This window comes from Motacilla alba, chromosome 2 (assembly GCF_015832195.1).
Source record: "Motacilla alba alba isolate MOTALB_02 chromosome 2, Motacilla_alba_V1.0_pri, whole genome shotgun sequence".
Taxonomy (NCBI): domain Eukaryota; kingdom Metazoa; phylum Chordata; class Aves; order Passeriformes; family Motacillidae; genus Motacilla; species Motacilla alba.
In genome coordinates, this window is record NC_052017.1 from 113,190,841 (window position 1) to 113,213,943 (window position 23,103).

Below are 23,103 nucleotides of genomic sequence, written 5' to 3' on the forward strand. Positions count from 1 at the left end.
TTAATATGTATTTTCAGCACTACTATGCTCGTGTAGCAATTCCACACACTTCCACGTTTACTTTTGGTACAGCAATTTTTTGATGCCAAAATAACACCAAGAAAAGCATCCTAGTGTCCATGATGGGCTTAATAGGGATTAAGCACTGTAGAGCTAACACACTGTCATCATAGCTCTATCTTCTCCACAGAATAATAGGATGAAGCAACATAATGCTATACTTGTACAGCAAACCCCATACCGGATGAGCCACACAGTTGTGTTGACAGTGCTGATTAACCACTCTACCTTGCATTTGCAGAGATTAAATTCATGTGAAAGCATCCTAATAATAGATGTTCAGACTGAGCTCTGCTATTACACAACAGGACAGTAAATTGGCCAGTAGGAGATTTGGGTCTTGTTCAGATATAATGATGAAGACCTGTCAGTACAGCAGTTGGTCTACTTCCAAACAACCTAAAAATGCATATCTTGCTTATGCTGCTCACATGGCGAAACATGTAATGGCTTCAGTGTATCTAAAGGCCAACCAGACAATCCGTGGTTTAGTCTAACCCTGCTAAAATTCCCTCTGAATACTTCTGCTTGATGCACAGTAAATCAAATCAGCTAAAAGGATGCCAGGTCTATAACCTTACTTGTGAGAGTACCTATCCATGTCTGCCTCTTTTTCAATAAAACAAAGTAGGCAATCATTCACACCCCAAACATATACAAATAAATCTTACTTGTCAGTATTTATAGCCTATTTTCTGTTGTATAACTTTTAACTGAAGTGGTACTGCAGCGCTTGTAAAGGCCCTCTGCAGCACAGACCACAATTATTAAAACTCAGACTTTATTGTTTATGTGACTTTTTTCCTTTATTCCACTGTTTTCTGAATTATTTTATCTTTCATTCCTTATGGGGTTTTGTTCCTTCCATCCCTATTCAGTCACTGCAAGGCAAGAAGGGCATCTCAGGGGTAGGACATGCTGCTCAAAACCATTCAAGGTTCAGCAGGACAGGCCATATATCATTCCATTTAGTTCAAACACGACACAAAACTTCAGAAGTCTGTTCCAGTTGTCAATTTTATTCAAAAGGTGTCTTCTATATATTTTTAATATATAGAAATAAATATGAAAGGCCTATACAAATATGAACACTTTGAGAGTACCAATACTGCCCTTCATTTTTATACAATACAGTCTTTCAATACATAAAGGGACAAAACTGCAGCAAATAGCCCACATACTTAATAAAATAAATTTTACAAAATCTCTGATAACAATGTCTGTCCATGTCTAACAATCTTTTAGATTGAGTTCTCTTTTACACACATGCAACCTCAACATAAAACATGTTCAGCTTGGAGATATTCACAACACAGACTGATGTACATTTTTCCCAAGATGGATAGTAAACAAAAGATCATACTTAAGTTATACTTCAATGCAGGAATTTAGCATTATCATTTTTTATGACATGCTTAACAGTATTTTATGACATGTCTTAACAGTATTTTTATGACATGTCTTAACAGTATTTTTGAAACACAGTCCAATAAATTAAAAGAAATGCAATCTTGCCTTGAAGTAAAACCCAGGTCACTTAAAAAACTTCAGAATGGGCATTTCCTTTCACATACCATGATTCTTCCCAAAGCTTTAAAAATTTTAACACCACGTAAAACGTTTTTGGTATAAAATAATATCATAAAGTAAGTAAGCCTTTTGCTTCTTGAGAGCTGCTTTTGATAGACAATTCCCCATTAAGTCATATTTTTGTAACATAGGACATCACCACATGCAGTTATGGAATGTCACTAATTTACACATTTAAAAGAGCATAAAGCAAAGCATGTGCTTAAATGGTGAGAGGAATGACTACTACATCGAATACAACTTCTCTTTCAAATGTTGGTTATTTGTTGGGGTTTTTTTTTGGAGGGGATATATTTTTCTTAAGGAAAAGGTCACACCCCAACAACATTTAAAGGCAACCACATCATATAGCAAAAATCTCTCTTTCTGAAGGAGTTTGTCCTCATCCCAGAACTAAAAAGTTCCCAGATGTTAATTTAAGAACTGTAGATCAAAATTCCTGGAAATTAGAAGAAGTATTTCAGATATTTCCTATTTGGGCAATAAAAACACAGGCTTTAGCTAAGGAAAAAACATAATATGATTTGCTGTAAGTGCACAAAAGCCCAATCTTGCATCTCTCTCCTGTTGATTCAATTGTTTTCACTTAAGGAAAATATACAGAACTTCCCTCTCGTTCATTATTTAAGTTTCATAAATAACTGTTTGAAGAATATTTTTAATAGTTTATCCACATACTAAATCTTAAGGGTATTTGGGAATGGCAATTCTGTTTTTCAAAAAGACTACTGCTTTTACAGTGTTGTACCAATTTTCTCTTTCCATCAAAATAAAGATTTTTGAGCTCATATTGCTAAACAGTATTCTCATTTCTGCTTCTTGATGTTTGAATGCTTGGCTCATTGTTTCAACAGAGAACTTGTAGATTCACTGAGAAATAAATGGGACAAGTCTCTACTCAAGGGCAGATATCCAATATGCCTTGGCTTGGAATTCTAGTTGTGTTGTAGGGTTCTCATTCACAGCATCAGAGTGGTTTCCATAACAAACGTCCTTGGATCCCTGTAGTTCTCTAATCAATTTTCATTCCTCTGAACCCTTTCCGAGCTCACCCAGCAAAACTAAACACTTCGCAACACAGATTTTGCAGGCATTGCTAGAGGTTCTGCAGGCCAAAAATGGTGCACTGTTTCCCAGCAGCGTGAGAGTAACAATCTCAGGAATATTTTCATATGTGTTGTATGGCATTGATCTGGCCCACACAACCTCCTTACAATGATGAGGGGCAAGACAGTAAGACTCCAGCTCTGCAGAGGGTTTGACATTCAGCTTAGAGATCCATCATGGTGGGGAAGACGGACAGTGACGGACCAAAAGGAAGACTGACCATATACATAAAAACTTGCAGTATTACTTGGAAAAAAAACCCCCAAAACGAATCCAGAATCAACAACCCAGACACTTCCAAGGTAGGAATGCATTTATCAAAAATTAAACTTTGTCCCATTATGAATGATTTGAAGTTTAGGTTCCTGAGCTTGATACTGGACAGGGGAAAGGGCAAGGGACTTCTATCTTAAATTATACAGCAGTATCATTAGGACAGTATTTAAAACCTGTTATTAGAAGAATGAATAATTTACAAACGTGACTTTAAGAATATTATAACTAAATAGTAGTTATAGAAGTTTAAGCTTAGAAGACCTCAGTCTTCTTTCTTTTGTGTTTGAAATCGTTCCATTAAAGCCCTAAATATATTTCCTGGTATTTTCTGATGTTTGTCTATGAGAGCTTGGACTGCTGCTTTCGTCTGTAGGGAAAGAAAAAAGGTTTTGGTCAGAAAACCTCATCTTCATACTACTCATATAATAACACAGTTTCTAGGCTCTTCTGAATCTTTTCATATATGACAGACCTACTGCAAATTCAAAATACAGTTCTTCCATATTTAAGCCCACAGGATGTGATTGTGACAACACTGCCAAAAAACAGACCAACAAACTAGTACCTCTCATGTCTGGTAGCTGTGTTCACAAGCTGTATTAGTGACACACAAAAGTCAAACGACAACAGAGTAAATTCACTAAGAGACTTAGGTCTATAAAGTATGTTGAACACCTGCATGATGTACTGCAACTCAAACTTCTGCCTATGCCCAGGTTTGCACCAATAACACTCTTCCAGTGAGCATCACCATTGCTTCTACACACGCTCAGAAGCGGCACTGGAAACACCATTGTGTCTCAGCACATTGGACTTGTACAAAGCAATGCCCTCTGGACCCAAGGCCCCTGAAGGATCTGGTCCTGTGACACATGCTCAGGGCACTTAGCTGCATGTGACAGCAGCCTTCACTTTCACTCAAAAAACAAACAAGCCAAGGAGTGCACAGCAGTTACCAGTTACACTTATTATATAAAAGCTATATTGGGAACATTCAAAAGCAGGGCAACATACAAAAGCCGGGGTGAGAACACACTTCCTATTCTGCCTAGACAAGCACAGGCTAGTGAATTCTTAAGGCCAGAAACAGAAGAACAGAAATTTGCCTCTGTAAACTAGTGGTCAGCAAGGGCAGATGTTGGTAGAATGTTGTTTGTTGGTACAAGCTCCCACTGTTTATATGAAGTAAGTGAGCAACTTTTATGTCCTTGGACAAGAACTTCATACATCTGGTCCTAAGTGACTGCACAGATCTAAAATTTGTATTAGGTAAAAAATTTGAGCTTTATTTTTTGCTCTATATAATGGGAAAATGCATACTGTGCCATAGCCTGAAACATGAGATACAACTTCAAAAACGCTCTAACTAAATAGGATTCTAAGCAATTCAGATTCTAGGGGCTTTATCTAGCAGGATCTGAACTTAAGTCAGAAAACAAATGAGGGTTGGCATAATTTAAGATGTCAATGCATGTCTGAAAGTAACTTAAACACATTCTCTGCTGAAAGCCAGCAGTTCTGAAGTCCTGTCAGAGTGACCCCACAAAAGAAACAACCAGCGTTCCATAACCAGGACCTAAGATACTACAGACAAAAATTTTAAGAGTCTTTTTGCAGAGACCTAATCATAGGATAAACACACAAAGAGAGACAACTGAACTGACAGCTGCATGGTCAAGAAAAGTCTCTCTCAAGTGAAGTTTTCAGAATATTATAAGTGACCATCTGTGGAGTTTTCAAAAATACCTATTTCAGCCCACTCCATCTCACTGCTCCACCACTTAACTGGTTTATGTCTTTGCACTGTGAAATCTATTAATAAACTGAATAAACATGAGGACCTGAAAATCCTTTCTATAAGGCATCTAAATCTGAAATAGAGGAATATTTAGAAGTTAAATTGCTGGGCTAGAAGCTGGACAAAATAGCAACACACTAGACAAAGCACTGAAATTTTTTACCTTTTTCTTTTATTGTATGTAATTCCAACAGTTTGTGAACATAGATTTGCTATGTTTGAAAGGCTTCCTTAGTATCTTTCTGAAACCAGGAAGCAGAATGCTTCCTCTTGGGTTAAGTGTTTCTCTCTATCAACTGAAAGCTGTCTTGTCTGACCAAACATCTTCAGTCTTTAGAACAAGTTGTTTCTCAAAGCAAATATAGGGTGCAATTGACTTTAAAAGACCTAGAACATCTGTGAGTTGCAGTAATAAAAAATATAGTATTTCAGAACAACATTCAGAGTTAGGCAAGTACAAAACTTATCATGATTCCTACAATTTCTATAACTGGCTCCTAGACAGAAATCACTTGACAAGACTATTGCAGTGGTTTTTATCAGAACATTCAATATTTTAAATTTACATATATAGATATCTATCTTACCTTTGTAGCTAGTTCCTCAGCAGTCATATTTGGTTCATATGGAATGGGTTCTCCAATAAATGTACGAAGCTTGACAGGAAAACCCCCGTACAGAGGAACTATTGGCAATCTAACACGCTCATATAGCGACCTAAGTATTTCTAATGTGAAAAAATGTAGTCGAAAATGGGAGAAAGAAAGGTGGGGAAGGGAGAAGGGGAGCAGGGGAGGGTAAAGGAGGGAAGAGAGAAAGAGAAAAAGAAAGAGAGAAACACTGGGATTATTCTGTAAAGTTTTTTGTCCCCACTATGTCTTACATTGAAACTGGCTTGCAAAGTAATCTATCTCCCGACCCAGACTCTCAAATAATGTGGCTTCTCAAGTGCCATCCTACCTTGACTTTCATTTCCTAAAAGCTGCATTAATGCTTATATCAGACTTATTTCTACCCTAACTTGATGTGAAATCTTTCCTCCAAAGAGTACCAAAAACGAGAAGAAAGAAGAGGAGAGAAATTCAATAGCTGTCTCTCTGCAGAGGAAGAGAATCCTACACAATATAGGTTACAGGTTCAGCTCATTTGACAGGTTAGCATTAGAAACTAGTATTGGAAAACTACATGTTCAGTCCCACTGAGGTCTACAGGATCAGAAATAGCCTTATCTGCTTAAAAGTCAGTCATGCTAACATAGTGAATTGCTCTTTCAGGTTACACACTGGTTGCAGTTCAACAACATAAAAGAGAGAAAAACCAGGTATTTCAAACAGCTCTAAGAGGACATATTCTTCTCCACATGCCACCTTCAAAGCATTTATCCCAAATGTACCCAGAAAATATTTTTTGAAAAATATACACTAATATTACATTTCTCAGTTTCAGACAAGAAACTCCAATAACTGGCATGCTGGCATAAGAGAATCCTTACTGATCAAGATGTGGCATTTTCTGTACACAACCTATAAAAACAAAGACAAAACTACTGAAACTGGAGTAACACCTCCAGTGACCAAGAAATCACACTCCTCCAACAACTCTGCTGTAGAATGCAAGGAGCATAAATGGGTTTGGCTTCAATTTCCTGTTTGGGATTCTCCTGAACACAGCAACAATTAACTGCTGTTTATTTTTGCACAACATGACATATGTGTGAATTATTCCAGCTTCTGCATCTGAGGTCTTGGCTTTCTCCATGCAATATATAGGTCTTAAACAGAGGGGGAGAGAAATAGAACTGTGCTGCCCTGCAGCCCTCTGACGAAGGTGATGATGCCATACTTGAGGCAGAACACGTGGTGTGGAGACTTGTTCAGGCCCCTCTGCTAGATAATAACTAAGAGATATAAAAAAGAGGGAGTTTAACACTAGCAAATGAGCAGAGATGTGGGCATCTAATAATCCCAGAGACGGACCTCTCAGACAAAAGACCCATCTATTCATTTTCTGACTGCAAGTTCCACAGAGATAAGGAAGGAGAGCTGCCAAATGCAAGGTTTTGTGAGGAACCACAGGTCTAGTGCAGAACAGAAAGGCAACTACAGATTAAATGTAGTTCAAGCGGTTCAAACTTTAAGTACAGGTAGAGGTATAAGCACAGAGCTTTAGGAAAACAGGAATAAAGTGTCAGTTGCCAACCTGTTTGCTTTGCTTCTTAACAGACAGCAGGAAACCTAGGCTTGGCCTAGCAGATATAAGCAGAGAAAAAAGTGCTTTAAATCTTCCTGCCTTTTTCCTTTCTTCTACTGTTAGTGCAAAAGAACACTGTTATGTGGAAAGTAACCTAGATGAGCCAATATCACATCTAATGCTGATATTAAATCCTAATAACATCTCTGAACTCTACCAGAGAGCAAACATCAAGAAACAAGGCTGTGTCAAATCTCAAACTTATATGAGGATTATTTCTACAGAGATAGGCTAAACACACATGGAAAAATAAACTACAGAAAAATAGAAAATATCTTACTTATTCCTCCTAATGTCCTAAAGCCTTCTCGAACATTTTGTGTAAACATAGGAATGATGGGCTAGGAGGGAAAAAAAATAATTAAGAATTTAAGGAAGATAGCACTATCTAAAAAACTTCTACCTCACTTAAACTCAACAGGCAAATTAATTTCAGAAGTGTTTCTCAGACAAGAATATATAGAGAGCAAAACAGGTATTCTGAAGTTCTTCTGTGACCTTCTGCCATGAGGTTTTAAACTAAAGAATATCATAAGATTTCAATGAGTCACTGTTTCAAGCAAGTCTATTAGAGCAGTTCAGAACCTATGGAGCTTTTAGGCATCCCTTCCCCCATCTAGCAGTGTTTGCACAGTTGTGACTTAAGTGCTTAAACCTCTTACCTAATTTGTAGTTATGCTCAAAGGGAAGGATTCACAGGATTGGGACACTAAACTTGTCTGATTCCTCTCTGCTATGCTGATGGTATTGCTTCACACTTGATGTGTCATATTCAATACATGTCCATGACTTATTTCTGCTGATGAGTACTTGGAATGGTGTTGAATATTTCAAGTTTTTATTGCTGTTTTTAAAATTGCAAACAGCTGTCAAGATTTACAAGAACTGTGAGGGGGTCAGCCACTATATAAAGTTTTTCAATAGCATTTTATAGTATGTGCCCACTGTAAACAGCAACATCAGAAATACAGAACTCTTCATGGAATTTTCATGAACACTAATTCTTTTAAACTTTTTTAAGACAAGCATGGGGATGAGCTAGCACAAGTAACTTTTCAGACATGCATCAAGTTTGGGGTTTTTTTAGAGGAAAAAAAAAGTCTGTAAATAATTAAAGAGAATAAAAAGAAGTGCAGTTGCCTAAACTGAATGCATACACGTCTTTATTCTAGAACAATCTTATTTGGAATATCTTACTTTTGACATAGAGGTAGAAATTTTTGTTTATATGACAGAAATTCTGGCAAAAAATCTGCTGAAATAAGACAACTTCAACACGTTGAAGGTCCCAGTTTTAGACACATTTTCTGATGTTTCAGACAAATTCTTCTTTCCATGAGGAGTTCTGCTTATGATTCAAGGTGACTTAAAAGTTCATCTTTAATCTAAATAAAGATGTTTTTCCCACTTTCAGCCTGGCTCTGACACTCTATTTTACTGCATCTCTCTGGGGTTTTTTTAGGGGGAATGAAGCTACAAGACCCTTGTGAGTGCATAAAGGGAATCAACACGCATCCAATAAAATAAATGCAACTAGTACAATCACAGCTGTATCTCAAGTATGGCCCTTCACATGCTATTTTAATACATTAGTAAAATCTAAACCTGATGAAAATACCTGCTTAAACAGTGTTATTTTCCTTGGGAGAAAAGTGATGCACACTTGGGTCTTAAAAGCATTCTATTTCTGTATAAAATCCAGAGATTTAACTAGTCTGTCTTTGACAGTAACTAAATATAAATCTCCTGGTGTGAGACTTGCTTTTAAAATAGGTATATGCAGACCTATGGACATATGCACATATCTTCCAAGTACAAATCTAGAACAAGAGGGACTCTGAAATGATTACTAAAATAGTTACAATTCAAATATATCTCACACACTGTTGTGCCTTAACATTTAGTCTCCTATGAATAACTACCTGCCTGCTGACCAAGCCAAATGCTGTACATTAGAACTGAAGAGTTCACACCAGTGACCAGCCCTGGACATCCCTCACTACCACAAAATACCAGTACAGTATGAAGTGTCAGTGAGTCTATACCTTGCTGGATCACACCACACTTTAGTGACAGAACAAACAGAAACATGGAGTTGGACTCCATGATCCTGATGGTCCCTCCCAACTCAGCACATTCTGTGACTCTGATATGTAGGGTTGTTTCCCAACCATGCTGGTCAGGGAGGGCTAGGCCATCACAATACTAACCAGGAAGGTATAAAACAGCACATACTTATAAGGAGAAACCATCCTGTATTTCATCTCTTGTTCTTTTGAACTCTGGATTTCCTAACCACACTATTCTTAGCTGACTCATAAGCCTTCTTATCTATCAAAAGCAATAAAAAGAGTCAGGAAATGTAGTTGTTAGAGCAAGTAGACCATACTCATGACAGTGAGAAATCTAACATCAAATATATGATAATCAAAACAGCTTTCTCTGGAAGAAAATACTAATAACTCAGCTTTCTTTGCTTCTCTTCCATTATGTCATACTTACCACTTTTGCATCAATGGCCACCTGAGCAAAGCCCTTCCGATCGCTCCACAAAAGAGTGTACATTTCATCACTGAAGAGGGCTTCCCGAAGCCCGCCTGGGGCAATGGCTAACAGATGGCCCTTCTCCAGAGTCCTGACACAAGCTTCTTTTGGTCCATGTATAACTCCAAATACCTCAAGTAGTATTCTAAAACCTGTAGGGTTAAGATAACATTTTCACAATTAATGTTAATTCATACTACCGTTGAGTACAGATTCCCAGCACAGAACACTAGGCTAAAACTTAATTCTCCAATAAGCTGTGATCCCCAGTCCCCAAGGGGGACTGAAGCATTAAGTCTAACTTACAGATTTTGGTCTGCAAAGTTGAAGATTTAGGGGTTTCAATGGCTTTTTGTCATAGTAAAATCGGGTGTTATCCCACAGTCAGGACTAAACTGAAAAAGAACTATCAAGCACTCTGTGATATCTTTCACATGTCCCTTCAAAGAGTTGTTTGACTCAAGGGCACTGGCTCCTTGCTCAAGCTCTACTGTTCAAACATAGCACAGTCCAAATAGAGAGCAAGAAGCAAAACCAGGAAAGTTGTGGTTCTGTTTTGTGCGCTTCGGCAAAGAACAGGAGTGCATAAGGAGCAGAATGACAAAGAAAATACATCATTCTCTGCATTACAGGTCACTGCAACAACTCTGGTTCAGTCTATGAGTACCTGGATGGCATTTCATACAGAGAAGCATCTGGTAAGCCTCAATTGGGTACACTCACCTTCTGTGTGAAGTCTTTTACCTAAGGTTACATAAACTCCTTACATCACCTTGACTTTGACATGTCATTCAGACTGTACTCTTCAAAAAACAGTAGAGCCTCAAAAATTTGCTACAAGCATCAAAAGGAACACATCTATTTAGACAACTAGCCTATTGTTAAAGGACATAACTACCACAGACCTCTGTTTGCAGGAAATAAGTCCTGTTTGGTTGGTTCAATAGATTTTACACTTACGCAGCATTCATGAGTAGTGCATACCAAAATGGTAACTTGGGATGACTGGGCAGTAAGAGAAACATTACTTCTCTTTCTTGAAATTTCCCACTGAAGCAAACAACCTTATCAGTCACAGACAAGGACAAAGAACTGATCTAGTCGAGTTTGCCTCTTAATAACACATGAATAGCTGTGGCTATAAACACACATTTGCTACATACACACACATGTTAAAGGAGAGCCCAAACAAAGTTAAGAAGACAGAGGTCTGTCTTCTCTTACAGCTTGCATAAACTAAGGGCTTGGAAAGAAAAGCATGCGGCAACACATTATTAATTTATTCTTAACTAAACTCTGACCTCTAACTAGTCTTTTTAAGCAGTGTCAGTATAATTACTCCCAACCCATCTCTATACCCAGTCAGGATCTGTCCATACACATGGCCACAGAACACAAGATGCATTACACCTGTCTCATATTTTGCTGTGCCTGCCTCACACACTGCTGATGACACTCAGTCTTCATCCAAAAGCATTTTCAGGAAGAACACCTGAAATAGAGTTTACCTAATTGAAATTAATTTCTTTCAGGTGCTTTTTTGGGGAGGATTTTCAATAGCTGAATTTTACAATGCTTGACATTCCCAAATGAATTAAAGCTCTCTAGAATGTACCTGGGGGTAAAAAAGCTGTCTCCAAGTCCTTTCTCTCAGTGAGCTCAGGAGACAGACAAAACAGTCATGAAAATGGTTGAGATGAGCAGGAAAAGAGACTCCAAGGAAGCAAAGACTGTAACACCATTTCTGTATTGGATACACTGATGAAGGGGTGAGGGGGAGAGTGTGTGTGACAAAGCAAACATCCTGAGTTTGTCCAGTTCATTTATCAGTAAAAAGAAAAAAAAAAAAACCAGAATATAGTCAGAATACAGACAAAAAAAATGTACTACTGAATAGTTGTCCAGGGAAGTTTTAAGTCCTCACAAAATTTCTCAGCTGTATTTCCCCCTTTGACTTTTAGTATCAACTTTATATTCTGAGCAGTGCTTCACAGCCTTGCCAGCAGATCACACATTACTATTGATATCTCTGCTTCAATACCAAAGAAGAACCTGGCTCCCTTAAAGCAGCTCAGAGATGCAATCTGACATAATGGCCCAGAAAGGACAGCCAGGGTACCTGTGTCCAGGGCAAAGGTCACCACAAACTTAGAAGAAACACTGGGGTAGTACCAGGTAGCACCACATGAAAGGAACCAAGAAACTGTTTTTCCATTTTAAACAACAAAACAATGTTCAAAATTATCTAAACACAAATTTTCAGCCATGCAGAACATGTTCTTCCAGACACTAAGAAGTTCAAACTTAATTTTATTCCTCTGCCCTTTGCACCAACATACTCCTCTATTTTCCACAAGACTGTATTGGCAGAGAGGTTTGAAAACCCTTTGAAGAGTACCCAGTAAGGCATGTAGTACTGCTCTCAACTTGTGTACTATGTACATTTTTTTATCTTTATCAGTGACTGTTAACATCAGGGCTATCAGCTACCCGATAGTAGGACAGCAAGGATGTCATCATTTTCCCATGGTTGACCTTTAGGACCCCAGACAGAGAGGAACCATTTAGACCATTGAATCCAACCTTTCATAGTTGTGTTTGTATATGTGTGTGTATATATATATATATATATACACACATATATACATGCATATACATATGTACATATATATCTGCAGATCATCTAGTCCACAAGACACTTTGCAACACCTTTTGCATGTAACAGACAAGAAGCCAAAGCTCCTTTCTTCTGGAACATTACAGGAGAGGGACTGTCTTAGTCACATAAAATAGCAGGCATCCTTTTAAAGAGGGCTCCCAGATGACTTCAGCAAAAAAGCAAAAATGGCCCATACTATAGCAGAGGATGATGGAGAAGAACACAAGTGAAATCTCAGTCCTCTCTGAATGCATTGGGAAAAGGGTTTCTCCTAAACTTAGAGAAGTCAATGTCTTTCCAAGCACTACACAGCTAAGAGTCTAAAGGAACCAGAAAGCTGGGATATTTGGTTTGTTTTTTCCTGTGGCAAACCTCTAGTTATAAAAGAAGGAAAAAGAGAATTTACATGAGCACATTTTATATCCTTCGCCTCCAAAATGCAAGAAAAGCATACTTAATACTGACACATCCATGTGTGTCTAACAGACTCCCCAAATGCACCGCCACCCTTTCCCATTTCCCCTGCATTGAGCATAACAACTTTTGGTTAAAACATCTTCTGAAAAGGCATCCAATTTAATCTGAACACTTTAACAAGATAAGAAAGCCTTAGTATTATGATAAAATTTTGCAGTCTTTCTGGTTTGATTCACAAGGGAAGCAGCATCTACCTGAATTGCCAGTCACAGATTACTGTGCTTATTTTGAAACAATCCACAACATTTTCTGGGCTCTTTGGACTTGTCTCCCTGAACAGCCTTAATTCCTTCACAGAACCAGAGAATTATATAGATTAGAAGGAAGCTCGGGAGGTCATCTAGTCCAGCCTCCCACTCAAAGCGGGTTCAACTAGATCAGGCTATTCAGAGCCTCACCCAGCGGAGTTTTGAAAGCGTGCAAGGATGGAGATTTCCCCAACTTGCCTAAGCAATCTGTTCAGGTGTCTGATCACTCTCATGGTAAAACACCTTTCCACATGTCTAATCAAAATTTCCTGTGTTGCAACGTCTCTGTTACTTCTCAATCTATCACTGTGCACCTGTGAGAAGAGTCTGATTCCCTCTTCTCCTCACCCTCCCACGAGGTCACTGAAGACAGCAATAATATCTTTCCCCACCCTTATCTGGTACACACCAAACAAATCCAGTTCTCTCAACCTCTCCTTGTACACTGTGTGCTCCAGACCCACATTATCCACTGAACATGCTCCATTGTGTCCGTGTACCTTGTACCAGGGAGTTCAAAACTGGACAACGTGTCACGGGATGTGCTTGCACAGGTGCCACATCAATGGAAAAAAAATCTCTTCACTAAAACCAGTAGCCACATTCATGCTACAAAAAGCTCACCAAGCAGTTCATCTTCTTTGCTGTAAGGGCACACTGCCAACTCACATTCAGCTTGTTGTCCGCTAGAATCCCAAGTCATTTCCTGCAAAGCCCCTTTTTATCCAGAGTACTGTTGCACAGAAGTGCTCTATCCCAGATGCACAGCTCTACATTTGCTTTTGTTGAACTTCGTAATATTTCTACCAGTTGAATGCTAAGAAGTCACTCTGAAGAACACTCTCAGTCACTCTGAGAACAAGCTTTAATGCCCAGCATATCAGCAGCTCCCCCAGTTTGGTATCATCGGTGAATTTCCTGTGCATGCTCCAGGCCCTCATCCAGGGATACTATAGGAACACTAAGCAGCAGTGGTTTCAGTATCAATCCCTAAGGAATGCCTGCAGCTGTTAGCTGGATGTTGTACCACTAAAACCAGTTCTTCAAGATCAGCCATTCAGCAAGATGTTTCTGCAATGCTACTAAACAGTATTTGGGGGACTCACAAGTATACTCCCACTTAGAGCCTGATTTTAAAGCAGAAAAAGTAGTAAAACATAATGTCCCATTTGATAAACATCTGTGCCTATAAAGATACAATACAGAGCCAAATGTGCATCATGAAGTAGGTTATATTAGTCATCTGTATGCAAAAGATTTGATGGACACTGATAAATGAATCTGTTGGCAAAAGAGGTTGCAGAGGCAAAGCCATACTGTAATCAATATGAAAAAGTTCTTTTCAGGGACTAAGGCTGAAATAAATCTATACCAACAAAAAGACAGTTTTCTTATATGAGTTGGTTCTACTAAAAGAACCAAAGTATACTACAGAATTCTCCTTGTAATTCATTTTGTGAATTGACAGGCCTTTAATCACAAACCAAACTTGGGAAAGAAAGTGGGTACTACTGTATCTCACACAGACAAAAAAACAAATCCCTCACATAATTAATTTCACCAACTGGCAGTGCATTTCACTAGGCTATCCAGCCAAAATCTTGCCCTAAACATACTTTTAATTTTCTACTTGCTTCACCTCATGTTTCACACAAACATGCTGAACACCTTTCTAGCTTTCCTCCAAAAGAGATTCTACTCAAAAAGTCTTCCTGGGCACAGGTTCCACCGCCTGCCATCCTCAACTGGGTAAGAGTTGGGTGGAATAAGAAAAGACATTGTCTCTTTAGACTAGTATTCTTAACTTATAGGGCATTTGTTCCAAACAGTTTAATTCTTAATCAGTTCACATCACTCATTCTGCCTATATTAATGAAAAAGAAACATCTAAATCTTTGCTAATTATTGCAGAACACTGCTTCTCCTAAAATCTCCTTCTCTGTTTCTAAACATCCTAGAGTCACTGGAAAGTGTTGCCCAGACAGGACTATGTCCCATCCTTGCATGGGCCAGTCTCATTCATGTTTGTAAAGAACATGCTCCGTTTCAAAACCTTCACTAAATTTATCTAAATGTCTGTTCTGAAAGCTGTGCTCCTGCAAGACGATTTTTATTAATTACACAATTAAAAAATTAAAATAAGAATTCCAAAACTGCTTGTTTATAATGAAGTATGTTACCTGGTAATCTAAAGACAAAATGATCAGCTACTACGCTGCAGCGCCTCTTCTTCATTATATGAAGTCTAGCTGTGAAATAGATATAGTCAACAGGAGTAGCTCCATGATAAAACACAACAAGTCCTGGTCCTTGAGGAATATTTTCCATACCATGAAGCTCATAACCTGTTAGGAGTTAAAAATGTAGCAGATGTTAAATTTTTATACAATTCTATCCCAAAGAAACTAACTTGCAGCAAGCTGGTAAACTGAAACCAACATGGATTGAGAAGTGATAAGAGCAAAGTGACCAATTTTAAGTCAAGAGATAACTTGCAGAATCTACAGGAAATACAAGTTGCTTCACAGAAAATACAAGTTTCATTTAAGGCACCACACGTAGAGAAAGAGCAAAAAAAAAAAAAAAAAAAACAAAACCAGCATTAACACAAAACATCCAGTCACACTATTTCAAACTGTATGATTTATCCTTACTTTTTTCTGTTCACTGTTTTCAAGGCTGCAAAGTCCTCTGAATCAATCATTCAAGAGAAATCAAAATACGGACTAGAGTGGTTAAACAACTATTTCAAGCTATTATTAACCTTTTAAAGTTTATTGCTATCAGTGACTGTTTTAGAAGATTTGACATGATAACATCCATTTTCATGTCTCCTTTTACTCCAGGATATGAAGCTTATCTTTGCTACTTCTCTCCAAGTTACACCCGTTCCAGCTTTCCATCACTATATACTAAAAACTATGTGGGACTATATATGTCTAGCTGAAAAATACACAAACACACATAAGCTTCTTCCTGACCTCACATTTCTATTCAAGTTACAAGGCAGGATATATTTAATTAACACAAAATGCACCAGTATAGAACATACTCAGTTAACACCCAACAGTACTGTTACAGTATCTTTAAAAAAAAAAAAAAAAAAACAAGCAAAAAGAAAACACCCAAAAAAACCACCCCTCAACCAAATTCTGTCACATCTTCCAAAGTTAATCAGGTCTGCAATTCCAAGTCCAGTGATTTAATTCTGAAGGTACTCTTGGCTCTTCTCCCTCTATTTTACTGTGGAGCTGCAACACATTGCAAGTGTATCATCTGTCCCATCCCAAGGGACCACTAACTGAGCTCCATGCCAGCCAACTAACATACACAGTATTGGCATAATACATGTAAAGTTACAGGTATCAATCGGCAGCTTCGGGCTTTTTGGTAGAAGGGTTGGTTTTTTTCTCTCTTTTTTTTATTAATGCTGTTAGATTTCAGGATGGAAAGTTCTTATGATATCCTGATGAATCAAGTGGGGGAAAAAATAAGTGGAAAAACATTTCATTCTTTAGCAAGACAAGTGTATAAATAAGAGTGAAGCGGGCAGGGCAGAAAAAAGTCACAGTTCTCAGTGAAGGACTGGATAAGAGTCTTCTTGCACAAATAAAATGTCAGACCTTATGAAAAGAAAAAGTTACTATGGATTAAAAGAGCTAAGGCCTTAAAAATAATTTTCTTGTGAAAAAAAAGTAAATAGCTTTTTATTGTGAAGTGAGCATTTTAAGCTCTTTGATGTAGCTGTTGATTTTGATGTAGCATACTTTCCCAAATTTGAAAGTTACATCTTAGTCTTACAAAGCCTATCTGATACAGCTGCTGCACCATCTGGTTATCAATGCCTTGAAAACCCACTTCCCTTTGACTAGAGAACAAATAGAGATGATTTTCAAGAAGGATTTATTCTTTATGTAAATTGTTCTTAAGTATCTCTTTCTCCTTTAGCTGCATCTAGACTGAATGGCTCTGAAAGAGACTTATGATTTCCTTAGAGAGAAAAGCCAAATCATTTATTAAGTCTGTCTTCATAAAGAAATAATAGCAGAAGGACAAAGAACAAGGCCCTTAGTTTTGACATTCTAGTAGAGAAAGCAATAGTCCAAAATACAGAGATAAATTAAAAATTAGGGTTCTGTAACAGTCTCAGGTTCTGAAGGTAATTTCAAGAAGCAAATAAGTGCTCCTTTCAGCCATCATTTGGCATTTCATGTAAGACTGGTTAAGTGCAATTAAAATATGCTAACATGTGCTGGCTGACATACTAGCTATCAGGGAACTGGCATTAAACTTCCAGTCTTCACATATTAACCCTGAAATGATACAGTTAATTGATCGAGTTTTTAACACAACACACATTTCAGGTCTTCGTCAAATGAGGTAATCCAGAAATTGTTATAAAAAGCAAAAAAGGTCAAAAAGGCACTTAAAAAATTGTGCATATAATCAACTAGAACAGAGATGTCATTTTACAGCAGCAAAGGAATAAATGCATAAGACAAAAAACCTTACATTCAAAAAAGTCTCAAGGCTCAATGTCTTGTTTGTTTGCTTGTTTTTTGTCTCAAGCACCACTGACAGACACTCATAAAACAGAAAAAAAAAACCTGGCCTGAACTGGCATGCACCAGCAGCAACAATCAGGCATATCTTGATAATCTTGAAAGCTAAACAAGGAATAAGAGGTTCAGAAGTTTTTAATGAAAGGTCAGATCTCACTTACCATGCCATATTCTTCCATGTCCATCCCATATGGTTGCCAACATTTCTCTTGCACCTATCCAAACATCATGGGAATAAGCTTCCTTTATTTCATTCTTCCTTTTATAAATATGAAGCCAGAGAATGGAAACGTAGAAGAGAATGACGATAACTCCTGGAAGTACAAAGACTACTACAAGTGGAAAAAGCAACCATAAAATGTAGAATGCATAACTCAGATAATCTCCAATATCCTCCACACCAGTCCATTCTTCCAGAATGTAAGTCAGGCAAGTTAAGTAGGACATAGATGTCGGTCCTGCAGTAAAGGATTCATTTCCACCTGTCATCTCCTGTTTAAAATAAAATTTTAAAAAAGTATATGAATAAATCTTCCAAAAAGATAGACCTGCCTATACTGTTGAATCATATAATAAACCTCTCTGATGCATACTATTCATACACCATCTACCCCACATCCCAGCAGCATCTATTAGAAACATAAGAGTTCACACAGCAAAACTTTTACTTGATCTTTACAGTCCTTTACTTTTAGGAACTGGAAATGCTGACAATTCCAATGGAGAAAGATGGTGCATTGCTTAATTTCAGGCTAAGATTTTAACTCATTGAAAACTGTACAACTTGCACAGATTGAGAACATTTATACTGTTAGCAATACCAATTAATACTGAATTTTTGAATTTCGGAAAGCTGTACTGATTAGTCTAATTTATTGTTAAAATAAAATAAAACCTTCTCTCAAGCACTAAGTACAACAAGAAACAGCACAATCTCAAATCCAGTCCTTTAAAGAAAACCTACTGAACACTTCCACTCATTATAACCCTAGGACATCGCAGGAAGAAGACTCTCTCAAATAAGAAAGTCTCAGCCCTGGAAAGACCTTAATTTGTACCCGGAAACTTACTGCTAGCGACATGTCCAGACCCAGAGCACAACACTGAGAGGCAGCAGAAAGGACAAGCGAAAAAAGTTCACCAAAAGTCCTCTATAGAGTTTTAACTGCTCTGGCTTGACTGTGTCTATCTATAAGAACCTCTCCACTCCAATACCAGCTCCTAAAAAGTGTCCACAGAAGTCAAGCCTGCAATTTCAGGCTTACTGTAACTCTGGAAACACTTTTTTTTTTCTTAGCTTTCTACAATTTAGGGGACAACTTCCTATTCACTTCACCTTACAAACACAGGACAGCCTGAATGCTCAGCTATTTTAGTTACAGTGCTTCACCAGCAAACCTAATACCTCTGGGTACAAAAATTACTCTAGCTTGGTTGATCAATATTCCAACTTCTGCTAATCAGGACTAAGAAGAAAAAAACGTCGCAACTGTAAAATAGGCTTGTAGAGAGAAATGGAAGAACAGCATTTCTAAGAACTAAAAGAATCTAAGCTTGAAGCTGCTGCGTTTTGTTTATTAATGTAACTTACAGCAGGTATGACTGCAAAGCTCCTATGCCTAGACAGAAATGTATGTCTGCCATTCTTTTACTCTTGCTCTGTTTTTCCAGAAACAAGAGACTGAACTACATAAGATAATATTGCTTTCAGAACACCGGTGACAACAAAAATTACAAAGCAGATCAATTTTACTCCACATTTGCTAATGAACATTGAAACACATAGTAGAGTAGAACCCATTTCACTTATTTTCCTATCTCAATTTTCCCTCACATTCGGACAGAGCAAGGATGTCCCTTTTCCTTTGGTTTTGGAAATTGGCCTCTACCCACATTACTCAAGGTAACTAGCTCCTATTACCGAGAAGAAAGCTGATCTTTGCTCCCACAACCCATGGCTGTTCCAAACTAATTCAGGCTTACAACATTTTGCTCCTCAGCATGTTCCTGAGGACAATGTGACGGGCAGCTGATTTATCTCCAGCCACGTATAAGCACATAGCAGTAGGGACATGCCCTTCACTGAATTCATGTACCTGTCTTTGGGGTGTGAATTAGGGGGAAAGGATGGGAGAGAGAGTGTGTGGGAGAGCAAGAGAAAGCTCTTTTTCATTCCAGTTGCCAGAGCTGAACTACAGAACCTGTCAGGCAGCAAACACCCACAGCAAGTATAAGAAACACAACTTGTGAGACCAAGCAAGATTTAGGAGTAGTATTCAACACCACAATATTAATCAGATTGTTATGCTTGGACTTCTCTAATGGCTCCACCTACTACCTAGAGAACAATATGGAGCATGGGTAATGGCACAGAAGCATTTTTTTCAAAACTGAGAGGCGATTATGTAGCTTAAAAGAAAACTTATATCTACACTCTCCCACTTATTATACACTTTTGATTGTTTATGGCTTTCCCCAAAACCCAAATCCTCCATCAAGTAAATTTAAAGTCCTGTTCACACATGTCAGTCTTGCAAAATATTATGTGTCCTTTCGCCTGTAATGTTCAATGCAATACCTCAAATGCAATCAGCACAGTTTTTAAAGTTTACTTGCATATCTGTGCGCTAACCTGCAACAGAAACTAAGATCTAACATCTTCTGTGCTACCAGCCACAGAGGTAAGAGCTAAAGCACTGCCTTCCCTCAGGAACAGTCAAATCTACCCTGAACAATGCTGCCTCCTCATCTTGAAGAGCATCACAGGATAATTTATACTGAATTTATACTGTCCAACCTCTTCCTTACTAGCCAGTTAAATCAGGCTGCCCAATGATATATCCAGTCCAGTACTATTCTGGACTGGATCTCCTTGGACGGAGATCCCACAGCTTCTTCAGGCCCCTAATCCAGTGCTTGAATACCTTCATGGTGCAAATGTTTTTCTTTATTCTAGTTCTAGAGTTCCCCTTCCTGCACCTTGTGTCTGTTGCCTCCCGTCCATTTGCTGTGAAGATTCTACTTCCCACGTTCATTAAGAGCAGCAGTAAGGTCATCACAATGTGGGTACTGTGGCAGCGAAGAAGGGAAGGCAGATTATGATCCAAAAAAGCCCAGAAGTTCTACATTGAAAATAGGTTCAACATAGTTCTTATGTGCCACTAACAGATAACAACACTGGTTTGTTCCAACTTGCTGTTGAGCAGTTCAAAATACACATTTTTAAGTTCTAACTTGCTAATGCAGCAGCTTACATTTTTCACTAGTTCACAAAGACGCAGTTTCTCATTTGACTAATTACAGTGCACACCAACTTATGCTTACACTTCAGGCTTTATGATGTGGAAACAAGGCTAACACACAATTCCCGTCACTGACTTCTGGCACATGACCCAAAAAAGTCCTTAACTAAACTACAACAGAGGCCTTCGGCTGCGGTCAGCAGATGTTGGGATAACTGGGACCCTACTGATCAGGACAGAAGAGATTATGGACAGCAGCACGCTCTGCTGTAAACGACACACAGCACGATTTCAGCATGCATATGCAATGTGCAAGTGAAACCTCTGGAGGACATCCCAGTGTTTCCAAACTAGAAAGACACTGCGAAGCAGCAGCTACGACACGTCCCTGCCAACAGAAACACACGGCTACGGAGGGCGTTTCTACCAGAATTACCACTGCCACAAGCACACAAAAAACAAAAAACAAAAACAAAAACAAAAAAAAACAAAAAAAAAAAAACAAAAAAACAAAAAAAAACAAAACAAAAAAAAAAAAAAAAAGAAAAAAAAAAGAAAAAAAAAACTTAAAAAGTACCAGAAAACCCTGATAATCCTACTAATGTCACCTGCGACATGAGAGACCCTAGAAGTCAGAGGATGGTTTAGCCCTTGTTTTGGCCCAAGAACTGGGCGGGCGCCTGTGCCGGCTGGTCAGTGGTGGCTCCTTCTGCGGGCGGACGGAGGGGATTCGAGGCTCGCTTTCCCGACAAGAAGGACACAGCCCCGGCCCGCCTGCCCCCACCAAGCGCCCCCGGCTCCCATCGCGCTCCGCCGCAGCCCCTGTGATTAAAGCAAGGCCCCGAGCTCGGCGGTGACAGAGGCCACCACGGCGAGTCACCGCCCGCCCAGGCACCTGCGAGTCAGGCCCGGCCCGGGCCCCTCCACCCTCCCGCCAGCGCCCGCTCACCTTGCCCTGGCGGCGGCGGGACCGGCTCCGGCCCCGCGTCCCTGCCGGGGCCCGGTTTTACTCTCCGCCCGCCGCCCCCGCGGAGGCCGGGTGCCCGCGGGGCGGCCGGGCCGAGGCGGCTCCCGGCGGCGGGGCGGGGGCGGGCGGGGGCCCTGCGGAGCGGGGGCGGCGGCGGGGGCGCGCAGGGCAGCGGGAACTCCGCGCCGCCGGGGGCGCGGCTGCCGCCCGGACCCGCGTCCGGCGCGCACCGCCCGCCGCTTCCGCCGCGGCGGCAGGGGGTGGGCGCCGCCAGGGGGCGCGCGTTCCCCGCGAGCGGGAGGGGCGGGGCGGCGGGGGCGGAGGGCGTCGCCTGGCGGCGCGGGCGGGAGCCCGGAGCCACAGAATTCCTGAGGGGATTGGGCCGGGAAAGACCGCCGAGGTCATCGAGACCAGCCTACAACCACCTTGACAACTGGACCCCACCACTGAGTGCCACATCCAGCCTTTCCTTAAACACGTCCAGGGACTCCACCACCCCCTGGGCAGCCCATCCCAATGTCTAATCTGTGAAGAAATCCCTCCTTATGTCCCACCTAAACCTCCTCTGGTGCAGCTTGAGACTGTGTCCTCTCGTGCTGTCGCTGGTTGCCTGGGGAAAGAGGCCGAACCCCAACAGGCGGCAACCGCCTTTCAGGGAGTTGCGGAGATTGATAAAGTCACCTCTGAGTCTCCGTATCTCCGGATTAAACAACCCCCAGCACCAGGCACCCAGTGTTCACCCTCCGGCCTTGAGCACTGCATACCTCCCACCCACCCCTTCCCCGGTACCTGCCGGGTGGGTGCAATCCTCCTTCTCCAGCCCTGCTGGTGTTGGAGCAGCAGCAGCAGCAGCAGCATCCATACCTGGTACCCACTCGTGCCCAGTGCAGTACCTCAGCGTTCCAGACACATTCTGGGTCGGACACGGCATTCACGGTGCTGTTAAGGCATTCCTGGCTGCTCGACAGCTGCAGATGTGATCCCTGGATTTAGGTATAAAAATTTTAAAAAATAATGGGTTTACAAATAAGAATTAGTCAAAGAAGCAAGTAGTGTTCCAGTGATACTGGGTGCAGCTCCAAACACATGGGTATTGATGTAGATATCCTACCTGCTAGGATGGCATGGAACACTGCCATGGCTGCACCCTCAGCCTTCGGTGGGATGAACTTGGCCAGCTCTTCCAGATCTCCTCCTGCTGCGCTCTTCTGACCAGCTCTCTTCTACAGGTACATCATCCAACATACCTGTTGGATATCTGCAGCTGCTCAGTTGAACAGTTGCACTCGGTTTACCGTGTAACTGTTTCCATTGCCATCCAAT

General features: G+C 40.0%; 1 protein-coding gene across 1 annotated transcript; it reads right to left on the bottom strand.

Moving 5' to 3' along the window:
- Positions 1-1,058: 1,058 nt before the first annotated feature.
- On the bottom strand, positions 1,059-22,036 carry LOC119697688 (transmembrane protein 68-like). Its single transcript, XM_038128752.1, has 7 exons — positions 21,763-22,036; positions 17,733-18,063; positions 15,190-15,354; positions 9,584-9,777; positions 7,362-7,422; positions 5,419-5,558; positions 1,059-3,400 (listed from the first exon to the last, which is right to left on the bottom strand). The coding sequence occupies exons 2-7, from the start codon at positions 18,058-18,060 to the stop codon at positions 3,296-3,298; spliced, it is 993 nt and encodes a 330-aa protein (XP_037984680.1). The 5' UTR covers positions 18,061-18,063; positions 21,763-22,036; the 3' UTR covers positions 1,059-3,295.
- Positions 22,037-23,103: the final 1,067 nt, after the last annotated feature.

What these genes read in the sequence shown, in the direction of transcription:
- LOC119697688 (XM_038128752.1), bottom strand. Translation starts at nt 18,060, where the DNA reads ATGACAGGTGGAAATGAATCCTTTACTGCAGGACCGACATCTATGTCC. An exon ending in TAGGACATTAGGAGGAATAA is followed by an intron (nt 5,559 to 7,361) that starts GTAAGATATTTT and finishes TTTTCACATTAG; the next exon opens with AAATACTTAGGTCGCTATAT. An exon ending in CTGAGGAACTAGCTACAAAG is followed by an intron (nt 3,401 to 5,418) that starts GTAAGATAGATA and finishes CTTTCCCTACAG; the next exon opens with ACGAAAGCAGCAGTCCAAGC.